Genomic DNA, 21,414 nt, shown 5'->3' with positions numbered 1-21,414 from the left:
AGAGCAGAGTGGTTGCTCAGCCTGCGAGCGTTTGGCTTATGTCATTAGGGGCTGTAGTTTTGGCAAAAGCTCAGAGTGCCATGATGTTTACTCCGAGTAAAGAGCTGTAGATTTCCACTCCTTCACATCGTTAGTAGTGTTTCATGAAGATGGACACATTCTCACTGTGCTTTCCTAAACATTCCCGTACTCAAGGTCTCCCTTTAGCTCTTTCAAGTGTCACAAGGGTTCCGGAAAGGAAGGTGCCAGCCTTCAGTTTACACTTTGTCCAAGAAGTCTATTTGCCAAATAAGGAAGCAGCTGTCTTGTGTTTTATCTGACTGCTGAGAAGGGTGTAACTTTTTATGACCTAAAAGTACTTTCTTAGCAGTTAACCAATTTTTCGAACAGCAGTGAAAGTGGAGAAAAAACACTAGAACGTTTGATAAAATCTGTATATGAATAACTTTGTCCTGTTATTGTACAGGAACTAGGGTTGAAAAAACGTTGTTTAGTTTTCCCATGTAAAAACCAAAAGAGAAATGTCCCTGTTGATAAGAAGAGGTCATGCCAACCAGAGCACGCCCAACCCATCCAACACAGAGCCGGACTGGGAACATGATTCAGGGCGGGAAAACATCAACCATGGCCAATCTCCACACATTCTAACAGACCTTGTGTTTTTCTTTTTACTGTTAATACCAGTTACAATATTTCTTATCTTTAACTGCTTCAGAAAACAACATAAGTTAAAAAAACAAAAGTGTCTTCAGTTTTCTATATTTAATTGAGGTTTCATAATAAAAGCTACATAAATATTTATATATATATAATAATTTGCACACACACATTTTTGTTAGGCTTTCTTGAGGGCCTTCCTACTAAAATAAAAGAGTAATAAGGTATTTGCCAATGTAGTATTAAGGCCTACTGTACCAGAACCTTAGGGAACACGAAAAAACGACAGGCTGCATTTTCATAAAATCTTGTGACAGAGTGTAGCAGTGGTGAGGGAATAACCCAATAAATGTTTCAAGTGCAGCGGAATCCCAATCCACTGTTTGAGGGATTATATTTGGCTTGCTTTGATTTACCCATTATATTTAGCATTTTTAGCACTTGTTAATTGTCATGTCTAGTTGTTGCTAGTACAATGGTAACCAGCGCTGCTGGACTGTGTGGTGAGGTTAGCATGGAGACTGTTCAAACATCCACCCTACTGAAGTCTCCTAGGCAGAGCACTGAAATCTCCCAGAAGCACGGCTGCTCTTATGTAGCTGACCCCGGCTCTGACCTTCCTGTGGTGTGGGATAACAAAAAGCCGTATTTCTCCTTTGGGGGATCATTATAGCCTCACAGAACCCCCAACCAGTAACGTAAACAACCCTTTCTCTTTCAGATCCACTGTTTTCTGACACTTGCAAGATTGATACCAAGTTCCTGTCTCTGAACTACCTGGGCGGCTACGTGGAGCCACAGACATCAAAGGGTTGTGTGCTGTCTGGACCCGACAAAGACCAAGAGGTCCACATCATTGAGCTGCAAGCCCCCAACTCCAGCAGGTGAGCGGCCGGAGCCAAGAAAACATGTAGTCATAGTTTATTTTCGAGGTCAAGATGCTCTCAGTAATCTCCATGGAGTTTGTTTTGGATGGAAAGTCAGTTGGGGGGTTACTGTTCACTCAGTGGATGTTTGTTGTTTGAGAGACATTTCAAAAGTGGGTCTCAAAGTTCATGTTGCCAGATAATATCCTCACTCCCCCAATGGAGTGATTATTCCAAAGACGCAAAGCAAATCTGGGAATATCTGCGCTGTATTTCACTGCAATGCTTTCTGGTCTGTGTTGCATATGTCTGCGTTTTTTCTGGGATTGCATCCAGGTTTTTAATTAGTTGGCCAGACGGCGTGATAACACTTTGTGGATCTAAACGTCCAAATATCTTCCCCTCTCTCCCTGCTTCTCTGCAGTGCTTTCCAGGTGGATGTCATAGTGGATCTACGGCCTCTGGAGGACGATCCCCCGCTGCAGCGTAACGTCATCTTGCTGCTCAAGTGTGCCAAGTCCGTGAACTGGGTCATCAAGGCCCACAGCGTGATCGGAAACCTGGTTGTAGTGGTAAGCATAAAAAACCGACAGCTTTCCATTCAGGAACATCTTTTTGTATTCCTTCACAGACATCAACACTGAGATTTGTGTTATCAAACATCACAGTGGCTCACAACTCATGTCCCAGACAGAAATGTCATCACTTTACACCAGTTCCCAAAGAACGTGTCACACCAGAATGTGTGTTGAATTGGCGCCGGGTCCCCGCTGCAGGGGGGGGGGGATAACAGGTTAGGAGGAACTGTGAAATGTCATTGTGGCAGCTCCAGGATGTCATCACATTGAGAGAGCCAGGAGTGGGAGGTGGTGGGAGCATCACATATTTTTAGAGCCAAAGCTACTGCAGCACTTGAGATGCACAAAGCTGCTTCCCATCACCATCAGTCACAATGTGAAATATGAGCAGTTCTCTTCAGGCGTTTTCTTAAGCTGCTAGCTGTTAGGACCTCCTCGCCACACACAAATAACAAACACTGGCTTATTTCTGAAGTATATCAGAATGCCCTTTTCTTAGGACTATATATACTATGTTTTACACATAACAGAGCTGAGTTTACAGATTTGATATTAAATCTTCATTAGTGTCTCTTAGAACCCTTAGGAACTGTAAGAATACGACATATGTACACTTTGGAAGAACAGTTTAACTGTATATCATCTTGATGGAGAATTGGCAGTTTTCCAAGCACTGTATTTGCTCCAGGGCTTACATGTTGAACATTTTCTTTCTTCGGAGTGAAATAAGAAATCAGTGCAATAAAACTGAAAGAGACTCACTAATGTTGGGCATTTCTCAAAATATTTCCTTTTTCGGTATTTACGGTATGATTTGCTGTGCTGATTTCAGTGGAGCTGTGTGAGGGGTTCTGTGTTTCCTCACTGTGTAACGCTGATACTCCTGCAGGGCTGCTGCAGCCATGACACTGCACTTTTACCAGGCGCGGTGTGTTTGTACTGCTGCCTGGTCACTGCTGTATAGTGTGTCTGCCAACTTGTGTGAGTGTGATACCAGGTCAAAGCCTGCAGTACGTTCATCAGCACAAAGCAATTGTTATGCATTAAGCAGAGGTTTCAGGGATAGTTCTGATAGACAACAGCAAACATATTTAAGCCAACTAGAAAAAGGCACATTTAGTAACCTAATTAATTTGAACTCACAGAACACTGGATTTGTTCATCTGTCACTGGCTCAATCGGCTTGTTTCTCTTATTTTTTTACTTTTGTATTTTTAAGGGTTAGTTCGGATTTACCAAAGTCAGACAATGACAACAAATACATTAGTTTTACTACTGCTTTGTAGGTGCCACACATTATCATCAGTGTTAAACCAAAGCAGAATGGTCTGTCTAAAACACAAAACCCCTTTTTGTTGCCAAATTCCTGACAGTTTGAATTTGACTTGACAGCAGTGCAGTACAGGATGCTGTGCTTTTGCAACCAGTGTTTGGGATTATGTCAACTATTTATGTGATATGATAGCCTCGTAAAACTGAGGCCTTGCTTCTGTCACACAACGGGTTCTCTTCAGAGTTGCTTAAGAGACTTGAATGTGTGGGAAAGGTCTGAATCAGAGCAGGAGACACATTTTATGGGGGAAACTCACATGTTGGTTTCTCAGCATTGATTGAGCGGTGACACGCCCATTACCTCACACTGTACATGATTCACACTTGACACAGAATGAGAACAGGACTGAACTTGAAGTTTAACATCTCTGGAACAGTAAACTATGTCTTTTGTTTCCTGAACATCTTAAAGGAGCTTATGCAAATGTTGTCTTTTTCTACAAGATACTGTAAATAACACCTCTGCTTTTCTTTTTCACAGGCCTCTGATACCGTGAGTGTTAGTTTCAATACACAAAAAGTGATGCAGTGGTCAAAATCCCCGAAGGAGAACTTGCCATCGGGCTCACAAGCCTTGATCAAGTGGGCGGGGGACCATGGCCACGGTCCTGTCACATCTTACACCAGCACTCCCGTTGCTAACCACTTCACTATCCGACTTAGAGAGAGAGGTAAAAAAAAACTTCCTCTCAATTTAATTCTACTGAAGCGCAGAAACAGAAATAATGTGTTGTACACTGAAAAAACGGAAACGTCGATTTTAATTAAATATACTATGTAAAAGATTCACATAACTGTATTAGGTAAGCAATTATAAGTTTAGTTGAAAAAGTAGGTTCAACTTAATATTATTGCTTTCAACTAACCTAATACATTTATGAGGAATGTGTTGACATAATCGTTTTTCAGTTTTTCCAGTGAAGCTTGACAAATATGCGCAGAGATACATTTTAGCAGCTGATGCAATTTCTTCATAACTAATATAACTAATATAATATATATAATAACTTATTACAATTTGTGATTTCCAGATGTGGTAGATCCTCTGGAGAGCATGTTGCCTCCAGAGCTCTCCATCCTGCGTAACGCCAGTCCTCATGCGAGGTCGGGAGCTTCTTCCCGGCGCTCCAGCCTGCCCTTCCACTTCCCCCCGCCTCAGTCCGACGGCCTGCCCCCCTCCATCGATGAGCGGCCTTGGGAGAACGGAGAGCCCGAGGACCATCATGAATTTCTGAACGTGGGCCTCAGCGTGCAGTGTGAGGCCACAAGGATGGTGGTCAGCATCGAAAAAAAAAGCCTGCAAGTGAGTGGAGAGCAAGATTTCATCCATTATGGACCCCTCTGCCTAGAAACGTACAGAGCTAAAGTAACGGTTATTTTAAATAGTTTAATTTAATTGGGGTTCAATCCAGGAGGCATCATTTCATATATGTTTAACGTTTACCAAAAATAAAAATGTCCACATTTTTCATACAGACACACACATACATACCATTTCTTTATAGCATTAACGTGGTAGAGATAAAGAAAACATTAGCTATCAAATATGTGCATTACTTAGTTGTTAAATAAATACATTTTCTGTCAATCATCAAACAGATTAAGCAACATGATCTTAGAGTAAACAAGCAAACCGTTAAGATATGTTCCCCTCTCATGTTAAATAGACAAAAACAACAGTTCATTTTGTATATTCAATGCGTGATAATGCTTTATTCCAGCAAAGAGCAAAACCAATGAAATATTTTGTTTCCCAACCACACTTAATCCAGTGTCATCGATTATTTGAAATGCCTTTCAAGTCGCACATCTGAAAATTGTTTCATGGTCTGATCAATCACATTTGCCTTTGGGTGTTTTGTTTGCACATTTTTGCTCTTGCGACACAGACTTGATGTGACAAGATGAACAGAAAACAACAAACAATGGAGAACAGAACACCCAAAGAGAACTGGAGTGTCCGGACCAATTAGGGCTCTGAATGGATCGATGATTAATGTGTGGGCTTTGAGCTGCAGAGATCAGGTTAGCCAGCTGATTGAGAAAAACCTGATATTAGGTCACCAAATGTAAAGTAAAAATAACTAGCATTAATGACAATGTTGTCATTGCTCTATTACTTTGTATTTAAGTGACCACATCCCTGACATTGAAGCAGGCTTCCCAACATTTGGCGTCTGAACACGGGCCGGCACAGTTAGCCCACATCACAGAATGGAAACTGGCATACACTGTAATTAGGAGAAGCTGGGGCTGGAGCTAGACCACCTTGTGGGATTTGTTTATTCCTGGGAACCAAAGTCTCACACAACCACTTCGCCTTTTTTAAAACGTTATTATGAAAATGAGTTAGTAAAAGTTTTTTTGATCTTTACTCAATGTTGCCATTTTTGTATGTTTCCTCAGGCGAATGGCTTTGCTCATGCCAACCTCACGCTCCAAGATCCAGCATGCAAAGCAACAGTGAATGCCACCCACTACACCCTGGAAACTCCTCTGACTGGCTGCCTGACCACTGTATATCCCATGCAGGGCAGCCCAATGGCCCTCCACATCAACTCTGTGAGTACAATACCCATTATTACATGTTAGTCTACAGCAAGTCATGTCAACAAAGCTGCTTAACCTTAACCATGGAAATTGGCTGCCCGGTTATAATGTACAAACAAAGGCATAATGAGTAGGATTTCCCCCAATAAACTATGTATAGACTACTATAAAAAGAATCCCTCTCAATCCTCATTTCCCACTAGAATTGTGTGTTGGCATTTGCAGACACCATGCTCTCTGTGTTTGTGACATTTCAGGGTATCAACCTCCATAAAGACGTATTGATTTGGTTCCACATAGTAAGCAGGCATCCAAGAGGAAGCTTAGAAAATGGCAAAAACATGCAATTTTCTAAGCTTATACGCGTTGAATAAACTCAAATATAGGAAGGCAAAATGGTAAGGGAATATAAGCTAAGTCCAATATTCACTCACTTTAAATGCTGTGTTTACTAAAACAAACAGGTCATACTTTTTTTACTTTAACATTTTAACTGAAATTCAAATGTATTTTTGCCAACCATACAATTACAACCGACTTGTTTATTTTAAGAAAAAAATGTTCTGCACTAATAGCAATACCCTTCATATTTTATCTCCATTTTGGTGCAGTAGGTCGTAGGACGTCAAAAACATAGGCTGTTATCCAGCCCTGGGGCCACATTTTTTAGCTATTATTTGACTACGCTAACTTGGCTAACTGGCTTACTAGGTTGAAACCGTTTATGAGTAAAAGCTAGTTAGCATAGCAGGCCAGCTTCCATATTTTCAAATTAAACAAAGAAGTCATAAACCACTGCTGATACATAACTGTATTTACTATATGGACTGTTTGGAAAACAATGTGTTTAAGCCACTAGCATCACAGAAGTTGACAACATATTTACCAATAATGCCAGCTATCAGACATCAACAGCTAATAGGAAATATCCTCTCTGACCCTTGAAGCTTAAACACTTTTTCCACTAACTGTTAAAACCTTTTTTTATAGCAATATGACACAATTATGAGCGCATTGTCATGTTATCAGTGTGAGAACAGTCTCACAGCCCCAGTTGTCTTCATTATTGTGGAATGCATTCACTCAGTGCATTTGTTCTAACAAGCAATGATGAATCACTTCCTCCCCAACCTTTTGAGATCTTTTGTGGAGGAAATTAGGAACAATACATTTTCTGTCCGATGCAGAATGAAAACCTGGGCTCAAGTCCAAGGTCGCCTTTTGTGTTTGCACTTGGATGCAGGGATAACCTCTGACCTCCAGTCAAATGAGACTCAACTTCATTGTGTAGATCCCCACACTTCGGAGATAATCTGCTTGGGCTGTTGTTTCTTCTGTCCTTTGACAAGTTGATTTACTTCAGCAGTGGCACCAAAGGCAGATCAACTAACTCATTTGGTACAGACTCAAGGAAAACGCTGTTGGTGTCACAGAGATTGTCCTCTCACATAATTAAATCTGACTTTTCTTAGAGAAGCATGTCCTCATGTCAGGCCCCTGACATTCTTCTGCTCTACAGAGAAATGAAAGTATGTTTTATGTTTTTGTGCAGGATGAGCCCCAGTGCTGAAACCACAGGACATTCCCACATTTTAAATCCAAATGATTGGTTGCAGAATGTTTTGGCAACCTCCTCTCCAATAGTCAAATCTCCATGCCTGTGGCTTAGTGAACAACCGGACTTAAGCAACACTTCTCACAACTGGATGTGTTTAAAAGAAATATGAAAATCTGGAAAGGATTTATGTTTCACTCACTAACTGATGTGGCTTGGGTTCTGTGAGTAACGGCCCCCTCTGTGGATTGCAGGTTCTGATAAGTCATGCTGAGACCAAGGATGGGAGTGGTGGTCCGCTGGATTATGAGGATCTAGAAGCAGGAGACATGCTGTTCCCAAGAGACCCGGTGGAGTTAAACAGAAGGTTTACGGAACCCACAGAGCACCAGTCCGTCATTGGGGTAAGACAGCAGAACCATTGTGGTTCTGTCTCTGTGAGAACTGCAACAGGGAGATAGTTGATAGACAAGACCATCTACTGTACATCTCTATGTAGTTCATGCAGAGTGGGAATAAACCCCCTTGCTGCATGTAAAACTCATCTAGCTCTTACAATCTGTCTTTCTTTCCATGATGTCTGTTTTATGAACTTGATCTGACCTTTTCCGTTTTGAAGTTTCTCCATCTTCCTCCCTCTACCGACTTATTTTCCTTTGTCTAATCCATTCCCAGTGTCATACTTATTGTTCTTGTCTATAGAGTATCTCTTGTGTTCTTTCTCCATTTCCTGATCCATTCTAAAGGGATAGTTAGCATAGTTTGAAGTGGGGGTTTATGCATAATTTGTGTTAACTATAGTAAATGGAGGTCAACTTGTCCCCCTGTTTGGAGAAACAGACAGGAGTTACAGGACAGAAACTAAAAGTGACTGGTTTGGAGCGAATCACATTTTAAACACCTAAACAAATCCTGTATCAGTTTAAGTTTACGCTATATTAAGAATGTTTTCACCACTTTACCTTGCTGTCTGACAGCCCAATTAAAAAAAGATCTGACGCTGTTATCTATGCCCTCTTCAAAGCCAGACGTCTTTGATAAAAATGTTGCACACTTGGACATAAAAGGGACTCTAAGGCTTGTATATGTCTAAAATAAAAATCCTTTTACTTCATCTCTGAAATACACAAACACAAGCACATCACTGCCTTGGGAATACACTCAACACGTTCTAATAAGTGATGTCTCTGTCTAAACATTTGTTCACATTCTCCAACTTAGATAAACATAAAATACCAAAAGTCTGCTCACAATTAACCCGATAACACACTAACTGACACTCTTCAGCACACAGAAACAACTCACTATTTGGTTACAGGTTATAATACTAAAGACATTAGCCCAATTTAGCTAGCCGGTGACGCACTGTGACGAAGAAGAATTGGGAGGGATGAAAGAAGAAGAGTATGGAGGGATGAAACCCTCTTTAACGGTCACACATGCAGAGCACACAGCACACACAGTGAAATGTGTTCTCTGCTTTTAACCCATCCTAGTACCAGGAGTATAGTACTAGGAGCAGTGGGCAGCTATTGCACAGCATACTGTACATGACATGTTTGACATTTAACTGTTCAATTATGATAATATACGATATAAATATTTATGCATTACCGCTAGTTTCTTTTAACACTCTTATACGTCTTTTCATCACTTGAGCATACCTGGAATACACGAACACAAGCACATGGCTGCACTCACTCGGCAAGGTCGAGTGAGTCAAAATCAATATCAATATCAAAATATTTAAAATAAACCATTTGGTGAATTATTATCTATTCTATTTTATTTTCTGCAGCTAAATACCGTCAGCTGCTTCTCCTGTTCACAGCAGAACATTGCATGATCCTGTCTGTTATTCCAAACTGGGGGCCTACCAACATTATAAATAACATTATATATTTTATTTAAACAATACAAAATAAACTTTGTTTGATTGATTATATACAGTCATCTATTGTATATATTTCACAATGGATAAGTACCTCTACCATTTCACAACGTCAGAACTCCCTCTTTAATGTGGTCAAACACTGGCACACTGAAATCAGACGTCAGATCCATGCTGATATTTCCATTGGCTTTTGTCTGTTTCTCCTCCCAGTTCAATTGCACGTACAGAAAGAACCAGGAAACACTTCCCAGGATTGTACCGGGACCAGGGAGGCACCCAGTGAGCAACATGACATTTAAAATGGAGTTGTACAACAAACTGCCGATCCACAACCCCTCACGCCAGGCCTTCTACACTGTTTCACAAAAGGAGCAAGTCTTTGTGGAAGTACGTGTTGCATTGTAATAAAAGGACTGTTCTATATATTGTGTCCTTGCCGTTCAGCTCTTCCTTCTTTCATTCATTAGTTTCTGCCATGTCAGTTTCTATTTGATCTTGTTAGGTCTTAAAACCAAACTCTCACTTTCAACCCTCTAATAGTTGTAATATTTCTAATATTGTAATAATCTAATATTTGTATCTCCTCTCTACGTGTCTCCATATCCTGTCTGTCTCAGCATCCTCATTCCACAGCAGTAATTATAGAGGTCATACTCTGGAGTCCTTTGACAAGAGGATTTATGATGATATCAGTGGGAGGTGCTTTACTGACAGAGCCAGCTGGTTACAAAGAGTCTTTCTGTTTATATGTACATGTATGCTCAAGGGGGGTTGTGAAGGATGAAAAGGTACATTATTCAAAAATATGTATTCCTTGTTACCCTAATGTATCCTAAGTGTGGGAGTTGATGGTGAATTTTCACTATCAGGATAATCATGAATAAACTCAAATTAAAGACTTAAAAAGAGACACCGACCCCCGCCAGCAGGTTAAGAATTGAAAGGTAGTCTTATTACTTTTCATGTAAGGAAGAATATACTCACACAATTTTGCTATTCTTTATTTATTTATCCTTGGGTTTTTTTTATAGTTTCATTTTGTAGACATTATGAACTACTTTCTAAATTTAATGTAAGGTTAAGTGATACGAGTCTAGTGCCATTCTTTGGAACTTTAAGCATTGCATTTTTGGGATATTACCATGAATCGCAATTATAGAAATGTGTTTCAGTTAACATCGGTAATGTGTTGACAGGGTTTGTCACCATCAGAAACCACTTCCATATTATCATATGTATATATCATTTTGTCCATTTGGAACAGTTTGTCAAAATGGCTTATTTTCTTTGTTCCTGGGATATACAGTTGGTGAAAAGATAAATACCAATCACAAGTGGATTCAAAATAGCAACTTTCTGTGTAAATGGAATATAAGAGCTGTATAAATAATGGTGCTCGTGCTTATCAGAGTATCATTGAATTCCCTGAAAACAAAGTGAAACAACTTCCCTGTACAATTATGACTTCAGTCTTACTAACATAAAGATGTTTGCTATTGCAATTTTATATGTATTTAATGATAAAGGATTTTCTTCTCTGTGGTGTTCTTCAGGTCACATCGGCCGCCACAGATCCGGAGCTGGGGTTCACCATCGTAACCTGCTTCATCTCTCCCAACTCCAACCCCACGGTGCCCTCAGACTACACCCTCATTGAGACAGTGTGCCCCACAGACGACTCCGTCACCTACTACCCTCAGAGGGGCTTCCCTGTCCCCCACACACAGGCAGAGAAGCAGAGTTTCAGCTTCACCTTCAACTCTCAGTTCAACCTGTCCCTGCTCTTCCTGCACTGCGATATGTCTCTGTGCTCCAAGAGTTCTCAGAGAAACCAAAGAATGCCTCCGGTATGCAGTCTTTACTTTCAAAATGACTTTTATACTTTTACATCTTTTATTATTTGACAGCACAAGTCTCTCGAGAGTTTATTAGCGATGTTATTTTAGGAGATTTGAAGTTGGTGTAGTCGTGCCCCATCCTAAGTCTGGCTGACCCAAGCCTTTCACTATCAGGAAACATGAATCAAAGTGAGATTCGCCAAGTATCCAGCTGCAGAACCAAACAAACATCTGTCTTGATTTTCATCTTGATTTTTCTCTTACTGTTCTCGGTCCAATTTAGACAATCTCCTGCAAGCACGTTCCTCCACTTTATTTGCATTTAACAATAAAACAAATCAAAAAAACAATGAAAGAAGTGCAAGAATAAACAAAGTAGGAAAAAACGAGAATTTTGCAAGACTAATGTGTACATAATTCAGGAGAAGTTATAAAGTCAAATAGAGGTGAGCTAAACATAGAATGTAAAATGAAATGCTGTACAGTGACATACATGCACAGTTTGGGCTTTTCACTGTTAATTTATTAGTTTTAAGTTCAGATATTTTTTTGTCCACGTAGTGCTTGCAACCGAGTGACAGCTGCGATTCTCCTTCTGTGGAAAATATCCTGTCGATGGTAATGCACAGCAAGACGTCCACAAAGCCGCTGGTTGTGGTGGATGGATCTGGTCCGTCAGAAGAACCAGGTTAGTAAAGAGGGGATGACAATATAACCTTTCACACAAACGTAGACCTTATGCCATGGGCTCAACCTTTTCACCATTTATAAAAGTCTACAAAGCTCTCTCATTTTCCTTTTGGTTTTATCAGCACCACAAATGATAAGTGAAGCCCTGATTTTCCATTTTTTTGAGTGTTAAGTGTGGTTTGAAAACTGGAGTAAAGAGAGAATCAAGTCTGAGCGGTCCAATCCTCAGAGATTAGACCAAACCACAAAACCCTGAACATCACTTCCCCACCTCTGGTCATCATTACCAGCACTGTGCTGTGTGATTGTGTATGCAGTTGCGTGGGAATGCACATTTGCCGTGTTTACATTAACGTCTGTACACAAGAGTGTTGGGTGTGTGTACATACTAGCATGTGGTGGACTGCAGTAAAGGGGCGTGTGCAAACACAGAGGCCCAGTTCGGCTGCTCTGGACCGGTCCATGCTGAGGGAGGGGTGGAAAAAAAGGAGTCATACAGCACCAGTTGTTTTCACTTAGGACTTTCATTGTGGCCTCCGCCTTCCACTAGAGAGGGGGAGGAGTGTGAGGGGAGTGGAGGTCCAGCCAGACCCTAAAGGGCCCCTCCATCATCTCTTGTTTAGCCACTCTCCATTCACTCTCCTGGGCTGTGAGTGAGTTCAGCCCGCAAATGTGGGGGGGAGGCCTGAGGTAACCACGTTCACATTTAACTAATTATGACCTAAACTGAGATGGGGTGATATCATGAGTGCCCGATCTCTGGTGGTCAGCCAAAGCATTTCAAATCAGCCTCCCTCTGAGCAATGACTTCAACCAGAGCCTGTGGTCAGTTTGAGTCAACTTCATTGACTCAAGTCTTTTATATAAACCACATCATTTTAATCAGTGTGAGCTAGAGCATGACTCATATATCAGCAAGGCCAATATTAGACTTTTTAAGCCTAATGTGGATATATTGTACTGTCTTATATTTAAGCTTATAAGCAACATGAAATTGCCATAGAGAAATAAAAAAGATTTAGAGTGTTAGCGGTAGTATAAAAGAGTGTGATAAACATACTTTGCCCAACAGAAGCAAAGACAAGCACTGGCAAATATGTTTGAAATGATTTGCTTCCGATTTACAATCACACATCATATTCATACAAACGTTGTATTAGGAGAAACCTGGGGGCTTAGACCATTTTGTGTCTTCTGTTATAACCAATCAAATGTTCAGTGTTGGGCCCTCATCATAAAGAATTGTATATTATCTAAAGTGTAAGGTGTATGTCAGGTGGTGACAGTCATAGTAAATGGTAGGAGACTAAACAGTACTTTTTTCTAGCATGTAGGAGGAGGACAATTTGTAGCTTTAAGCAAACCGATTTGTCATGCTCCTGGCCCCACTGAAATATATGACCATTTATTTTCAAAATTGTTTAAATTATTTATTTAAAAACAAAAACAAATGGATTGGCTCCAGCCTCTCAAATGTACTGATAATCCTAAACTACCATGGTTTATCATTATACCTTTGAGTGGTAAGACTTTTGCCGGACAGTACAAGCCATTTTAATATGACAACTTCGTCTTTTTTGACACTTTTTACCAATTAAGACAAAATAGGCTAATTGATAGTAAAAACAATTGTTGGATGCGGCCATACGCAAAACTATACAAATACAAGTATCGGCTTCAACAATCTGGTATCAGCCTGGCTGTAGCGTGAGGGGCCAGAGTTGTACAGAACATTCCTGAACTGAAATGAATGCAGGGTCGCGCAGAGATAAACAGTAGATGTGGTCATTTTTTGGCACAGAAGTCCAGTGTTAATGTTAGCAAGCTGCTGAAGAAATTGGTGATCAGAAACTTGTTGTTAAAGTATGAGTGAGTTAGCTGAGCTAGGGTGAGAAACATGCACAGCCACACCAACATCCAGCGGGTGCAGCAGGTTTATTTCCCATGGCACCGATTAAGTCAACACAAATATGCAATAAGCAAAAAAAAAAAACCTATTTCAAAGAGCAGGTTTTATAACACAAAGGCATCTCTTATGCTACGAAGGCAAACAATACAAGCAGCCTGTATCACTATATAAAACCACTGTATATCATCATTTCATTTAGTTGGCTGCTAATAGCCTCATAGACCAAGCTTATTGCAGTAACAACATTTTGAACTGTCGAGTCAACTGTACTGGGCTTTATAAATAAGAACATCCAATGTCAAGGGTCTTGCAGAAGAGGATATCAGTGGTTTCTGCGCTGTGTGAGGAGAGATCAGAGTCAAACAAAAACATTCTCTCTCATTCCATGGCAAGAAAACGTACATAAACAAATGACGTTTCTAGAGATAATAGAGGCCTCTTTCAACTCTGGCAGAGGAACATAAGTCATGATTTTAACTTCAGGGGTGCTGTGTGGTTCTGTTGAAATAGTCAGAAAAATGTAAGAACTGACAGGCGTCCAGAAGGGAATAGTTCCCCAAAGACATCAAGGCGTTATATGAAAGGAAACATTGAGTTTCAGTTTAACCATGGGAGCTATAAGATGATAGTCATGTCAATTCTCCACATAACAAATTAAATATGAGTCCAGTTTAAGTCCATTTATGCATTTTATTAAATCTGTCATCCAATACAAATCGTTCTGCACAGAAACCTTGCACACTGACTCTCATGCTTTTTATTTTTGTACATTCATAAAATAAGACAGAATGAAACAGCCAGGGTTGCATTTTAATAAAAGTCAAAGCCTGCTACAGTAGATGCTGAATTATTTACATGTGCGCAATGGTGCTATTCCCAATCAGGGTTCATTAATGATTAATTAATAATGAAAAGTTATAATTGAGTTGCTTATTGCACAATCAATACTTTCATATTTTTCATAAATATTTTTCTTTGCCATGATCTGTGATATAAAACTGTAATGCGATCTCTTGCCACAATCAGACACTATTTTGGATGATTCTGTTTTGATATCTATGACTCTGGGTGGTCAAATAACTCTTTAAATGCTTTTGAGCGATGAAAAGTACATATCCAAAAACTTTGATGATGAATGAAACTTTCTTAGTCAGTTTGTAAAAGTGATTATATTTAAATCTAGGTTGGAGGTTGGCAGAGAGGACGTCCTCTGGCCATCGTCCCCTCTGACATTAAAGTCCTCTCTGATGACCTGTCATCATTCATTATGCAAAAGGAAAACTCAAAGGTGTTCTTTCCAAGAATAGCGTGCATTGTGCCTGAGTCTTGGACGTGCACCAGGCTCGCCTCTTTAGATTACAAAGAGCCTTTGTGTTGTTTGTTAAGACATCATTATGAGGGCTTGAAATACAGTGTTCAGAGTCAGTAGGTTCATCAGCTGATAGTATGGCTGCTCTCTTCCTGGTTCAGGTTTCTGTGTCACATTCCTCAGAGAATTGCTTATCAACTCAGGGCAGTATCAGTAATGTTCTGGTCCTCTGGCCTGGAGCTGACAGCTGACCTTCTGAACGATTCACTATGTATGAATGTGATACGCGTACGTGATAATGACACATACTTTCATTTTTATTTGTGTCGTAGTTCCTCCTTCTGAAACACCACCGTATCCTGATGATGATAGTAAGTGATTTCAAGTTTCAAGATGTATTATTCTCTTCTATTTATATTAACATGTATGTGAATTATATGGAGCCCTTAAGTATTACATAAATAAATAAGACTTGAAAATGAATAATTAAATAAATATATCTGGCTTACATAAACCAATAAGATATATATTTCTTGATTTTATGTAATTGTTATGCACAGTGTATGTACAGTACATAACTATGACTATTTAAAAACATTTGTCATTTTTTTAATATATTTATATGAGTTATTGGAGAGTGCTTCCAAACCAAAAACAATTTTTGTGTTTAACATCACAATGACAATAAGCGCCTTATCCTAAATTATGTATACATTTAATTACATTTGATGATTGTCTTAAAATTTATTGATATAAATACTTATTATTATGTATATTTTAATGTGTTATTCCAAGTTATGAACGGTGTGCTCTTCTGTTTGCAGACACGCTATATGTGCTGGACACCCCCACAGTGGTGGGGATCGCCTTCGCAGCCTTCGTGATTGGGGCTCTGTTGACCGGAGCCCTGTGGTTTATCTACTCACACACAGGTAGGTCCTTTACCTGCTGCTCCCCGGCCCCGCTCACCTCTCCACACTAATGAAAAGATAAGACGCTAAAGAATGCTCCAGTGTCCGGGTGCCAGAAATGTGCCGCTGGGAATGCCAAACATCCTGCTGCTGACAGAGGCCGGTTCACAATAACAGATTGACTCCTCTACTGTAAATATATCCTGTTGGTCAGCAGCGAGGGCTCTTCTCTTTCCTGCCTTTGCATGTTTTGGGAGCTGCGGGGTGGTCAACAAATACTCTCATTACAATGGCTGGGACGAGTTGGAAACCCCCGTTGTTGGGTTTAGTGGCCCTCACAGGAAAAGGACACACAATCTGTCCATTAGATGCCAAGAGCTTCCCCATCGTCCCCAGCCTGCCGACCCCTGCTGACCCCCGGGAGGAAGTGCGCTCCCAGCAGCTCTCTGGAGTTCACCGTTGCACAGAGCTGCCCTGTTCTCATTGGCTTTGCTGCTTGACTGGTGATCAGCCATGCCATTGACCTGCTGGCCCTGCGGCTGATGTGTTCACCATGGACGTCTTTTATAAAGGGGCCAGGGTGTTCTCAGAAAATACAACGTGTTTGAGTTTACGCATAGAACAAAAGCTTACAGTTGGACAGATTAAATGGATTAGTAAATCATCCAAAGATCCGGACACATTGTCAGAACTATTACAAACTGTTCCACTCATTCTAAATCTTTTGTTTAGTGAACAGGATTTCGTGTAGCATAAAAAAGATCAGATGTCAGATTTCAGTGGCCTTATCTTTATCACAACATTGATATTGGCTCCTCTTTAGAAAGCCACTTGACTAAAGTTTGATGGGTTTCCAAGAGACTCTTATTAGATGGTTTTCCAACGATATGAGAAGTAAGCATGGAGAGAGAAACAGGTGTTAGGATAGTAATTCTGGAAAGAGTTTTACAATATGTTCTTGCTGATGTTATTAAAATAGGCTTTAGCGGGGCATGTAAAGCTGTCTTTGCTGAAATTACCTTACAAGGCAATATTGGCAATTCCTTATAAACCCCAAGTATGTAGATCCCCTAAGAAACCACCAACATATCAGTTCAGGGTGTATTTTAAACTTGTGTACAGAAGGATGGAACATGAAAAGAGATGTGGGTCTATCCCCTCAGGGTCTGAGGACAACATTTCTTGAGAATTAAACTTATTTTGAAGTTACTACTCATTGGCATTACATTAAAGGTTTTTTATCCATTGCAGTTTTACTCCATATAGGGCAATCCAAAGTGTCTCTAAGAACCCTTAATGTATGATCTGACATCCTGCTCATTATGTTGGCACATTCAACATGCATTCTGCCAGGGCTGCAGTCATGTCCGTTGAGAGATCTGCTTTCTACCTCTGCTCACTATTTGAAACCACATACACAAAAGATTTTAGAAATAATTGCATCGAAGAGTACCAATGGTAAATGTCACCTCTAAAAATCAGGGTTTAGAAATATGTTATTAAATACTATTTGGCTATGAATACAACTGAAAGGCCGCAAACATTAGTGACGGCAAGAAATGTACGACTAGGAAACATGCTTTTTGAAGCATGGCTTTAACAAAGTTTCATTATGTATTAGTAGCTAGTTTGTGTGTTTTTTAAAGTGAGATCCCCTTCATGGTGAAACTATAGCTTGGATTGTCATGAAATGTTGTCCCGCCATTCATGTCTCCAAAAGAAGGATTCTTGTGCCTTTGGCGATCCTCTGACCTTTCCTCTACTGACCTTTCCTCACTGAGAAGTTAGTTTTGTGTGTTATTCCTTGACAGCTGTCAGATGACATCGCCTTAACCTTTGTTTGATACATTCATGTTCCATTTAGTATTAATTGTCACTTTTAATCCAGTGCCATCATCAGATAAAAATTGTTATCTGATCACTGTTTCAATGGTGAATGGTAAATGGATTGTACTTATATAGCACTGTATCCTGTCTTTACGGCCCCTCAAAGCGCTATTACTATTACAAGTCATCATTCCCCCCTCCCCCATACAGAGCAGTGCCACTTTCACATTCACAAACATTCATACACCGCTGGCCATGCCATCGGGAGCAACTCTGGGTTAAGTATCTTGTCCAAGGATACATCGACATGTTGATCTGGTCCCAGGTCTTGATTTAGACATTTTAGGTTCAGAGGCAAATTGCCCCTTGAGTCAGAGTTTTTATACACAATACGTTTCTGTGACATAAAAACAGCCTTTATCTCTCCTCTCACCAAGATAATATTGGACCTAGGAATTTACATTTCCTTACAGATGAGGGGAATCCAAGCTTCTTTGTTTTCAAGAGCTCTTGGTCCTGCGAGGGAAAGACCTCTGGCAGCTCTGCTCTGGTAAACATTAGCAGAACTAAGGGGCCCCAAAGAGGGAGAGGGATGCACGACCGCCAGTGGACCCATATATTCTTATAGTCACACTCAACTTTAGGTAAAAACAAGACTATCGATGGGAAAACCTTTATCTTAGAGAAACATTCTCTATGTATTAGGGCGAAATAAATCTAGGAAACAAACAAGGGAAAGACTTCACTAACACGTGTGTGCCAAATACTCAAATGAAACCCAGACTTGGCTGTACTTCCAAAGCTGTTCATTGTCTGTCAGAGACATTTTTTGTAAACAAATGTAAACACTTTTATTTTCCCTCTTCATTTAAAGCGCTGGATCCCAAGAGTCTACAAAATGAAATGCTTATTTAGTCATAGAACAATAAACCAGTCAGTGGTTTGAGCTCCAGTCAGTAGGTCCTGTCCTGTGTTTGTTCTGCTGTATCTACTAAAGCTAGGCTAATTGAATCCAGATCACCAAAGAAATGAATTCCATGAACAGGAATCCTCCTTTTCTCTTTGTCTCCCAAATGTCATCTGACAGATAGGATGTGACTGGTTGTTTCTGGGCGCTCTGAGGTGACATTTTGTGGGTCCAAGCAGTTGAAAACACTTTGTAAATCTGTAGCAGATTGTGCTTGAAGATGGTAAAAGTTAGCACAGATCAAATCCAGAGTTCTTCTTGCAGTTTTTAGCCAAGGTCTTTGTACTGAAACTGGATCCTTTTTTGCTCATGCTTGAGTGAAAATGTGTGATGGCTAGTCACAAAACGTCATGATAAAGAATTGTATTTGATATAAAGTGTAAGATTTATGTCAGGTGGTGATAGTCATAGTAAACGGTAGGAGATTAAAAAGTACTTTTTTCTTTAAAGAGGTACAATGAAGGTTCCAGCATGTACTGTAGGAGGAGGACAATTTGTAGCTTTAAGCAAACCAATTTGTCATGCTCCTGCCTTTCTGTAATATATATGAAATAAATCCTACATCCCTTTGGTCCTCACCCCTCCTCACCCCCTCTCCTGCTCTCTCCCCCTGTGTAGGTGAGACAGCTGGCAGGCAGCAGGTCCAGAAGCCCCTCCCGGCCTCAGAGAACAGCAGCCCGGGCCACAGTGTGGGCAGCACTCAGAGCACGCCCTGCTCCAGCAGCAGCACGGCGTAGCCCCGACCCGGACCCCTGCCCGGACCCCAAGGTTCACAGGGACCGCTTTGTTCTACTCCTTCCATGAAAGGAATTATTACGGGAATGTAAAAGGTCACACAAAAACACCTTTGGTCCTGTAAATTCCTTTTGTGCCAGAGTAATAAACTGTCCTGGTGTTACTGCTGTGTAAAAGTAGTGAGCTTGGCAGCCTCAACTCATATTTAGTACAGGAAAATACGTTTATGCAAGGCATTTCATTCCAATCCTAATGCTGTTTTTTTCTGAGCAAAAGCCTTTTGTTTTGGTCTTAAATGGTGAGATGTTGGCTGTCTGTAATGAGCAGGTGTACTGCGACAGCAAGGAAAGCAACCGGGCTGCAGTGATGTCAGTATTAATACGTGAGATGTTAATGGCTGGACTGTTACACTTCACAACACGCAACCCTAAAGGTGGCGAAGCAACCACTATTAACATGCGGACAAAAGTGCAGTATGACATAAGTCGCCATCTTGACCGAGAGATGGCTTTTAAAAATGCAAGATAGATATTGAATGTATGCAGAAGAGTATTCGCCAACAAATGTGAAAGAACAATGTGAAAGACATGCTGATAGAATGCCAAATTTTGTAATAATTCTTCCCTTATAATGGATTTATACACGTAGGTTGGCAAAAAAAAATTCACCAGTGCCTTTTTCTATGTGGTAATAGTACTGCATTTCAGTTGAGTCCATTCTTTTGCAGAGTTTCACAGGGGCATTATGGGTTCCCTTTTTTTGGTCATTGTTAATGGAATAGTTTCACATTTTGGGAATCCCTTTCTTTGCTTGCCATCCAAAAGTTAGACCCTCGGTCTCCTAAAAGTTACGTTACCATATGATATGTCAAATACGTTTCGATGTAAATGAATTTGTTCTCTCGTTCTTCGTTTGGGTTCGACGTAGCGTAATCATGTTTCAAATGAAAGTCTGCGTAGAGTTCTGTGGGTAAATAGGTCAAACGAACTACTTACTACTGCTAAACCAAAAGTCAAATGTTCATTTTAACTTACGTATTCAGTAGGTTTATTGAGGTCATGTAGGTCACTTTTCTAGGTAAATTAAATTCGAACCATTATCCTTTACTTTAAATATCCAAGTAGTTTTGATTGCTACTTTTGTTTAAACTCACAATGATTCCCGGTGTATAAAAAAATACAAAATGCAGTTTTCTTGTATGGCAGCGTGACCTTTAGGAGACAGGATCAGAAGATATTTACCACTCTCATGTCTGTGCTTTCAATTCTGCATAACATAGCATAGCTCCCAAAATGCTAAACTATTCTCTAAGGACCTGTATATTTGTGTAAATATTGTAAATACTCTCAAATGTTAGGCGGTTAAGAGTGTGTGCAAATTCTGTTCTTGTACTTTAAGATTAGACCAGTTTATCAGCTACAAGTTAATACCATTTATCATTTTAAAAGTGATAAAAGAAGAATCATGATGTTACAAATTAGGACCCCGTCCATTTCCCCACGGACCCCCATCTGAGGACTGTTTACATTCACAAACACAGGAAATCCTCACAATTGCGAAACGGTATGAAGTGAAATATTTGGCATTTCTTTTTGATAAATAATGAAAAGATAAATCCAGTGAATGTTTCTCAGCGTATCAGACAGTCAGAGCAGATGTTTGACACTATACAGCCACAGTGTGCAGTGTAGATCTCTTATCTCGGCCCTGACTGTTATATAAGCTGCAGTTCATTGTTATGGACATATCTTTTATTTTCTTCTTTTGTTTAAAGTGCATCACCCGACTGCCCCCCC

The 21,414-nt window shown here is 40.2% G+C and overlaps 1 protein-coding gene across 1 annotated transcript in view; it reads left to right on the top strand.

Moving 5' to 3' along the window:
* The window catches only part of tgfbr3 (transforming growth factor, beta receptor III), a 73,205-nt gene that overhangs the window by 49,828 nt on the left and 1,963 nt on the right, over positions 1-21,414 (top strand). The window contains exons 5-16 of the mRNA XM_010785918.1: positions 1,379-1,541; positions 1,948-2,095; positions 3,915-4,104; positions 4,465-4,736; positions 5,840-5,995; positions 7,793-7,942; positions 9,643-9,819; positions 10,986-11,279; positions 11,832-11,958; positions 15,511-15,549; positions 16,003-16,110; positions 19,502-21,414. The exon at positions 19,502-21,414 is cut by the window's right edge and continues 1,963 nt beyond it. Of these exons, the coding sequence (XP_010784220.1) occupies positions 1,379-1,541; positions 1,948-2,095; positions 3,915-4,104; positions 4,465-4,736; positions 5,840-5,995; positions 7,793-7,942; positions 9,643-9,819; positions 10,986-11,279; positions 11,832-11,958; positions 15,511-15,549; positions 16,003-16,110; positions 19,502-19,620 (1,943 nt within the window). The 3' untranslated portion in view covers positions 19,621-21,414. The remainder of the gene's footprint in view (positions 1-1,378; positions 1,542-1,947; positions 2,096-3,914; positions 4,105-4,464; positions 4,737-5,839; positions 5,996-7,792; positions 7,943-9,642; positions 9,820-10,985; positions 11,280-11,831; positions 11,959-15,510; positions 15,550-16,002; positions 16,111-19,501) is intronic.

Source organism: Notothenia coriiceps, unplaced genomic scaffold (assembly GCF_000735185.1).
Source record: "Notothenia coriiceps isolate Sejong01 unplaced genomic scaffold, NC01 NC01_scaffold00028430, whole genome shotgun sequence".
Classification (NCBI taxonomy): Eukaryota; Metazoa; Chordata; class Actinopteri; order Perciformes; family Nototheniidae; genus Notothenia; species Notothenia coriiceps.
Note: the sequence above shows the minus strand (reverse complement) of the source record. Positions and strands in the feature narration are given on the sequence as shown.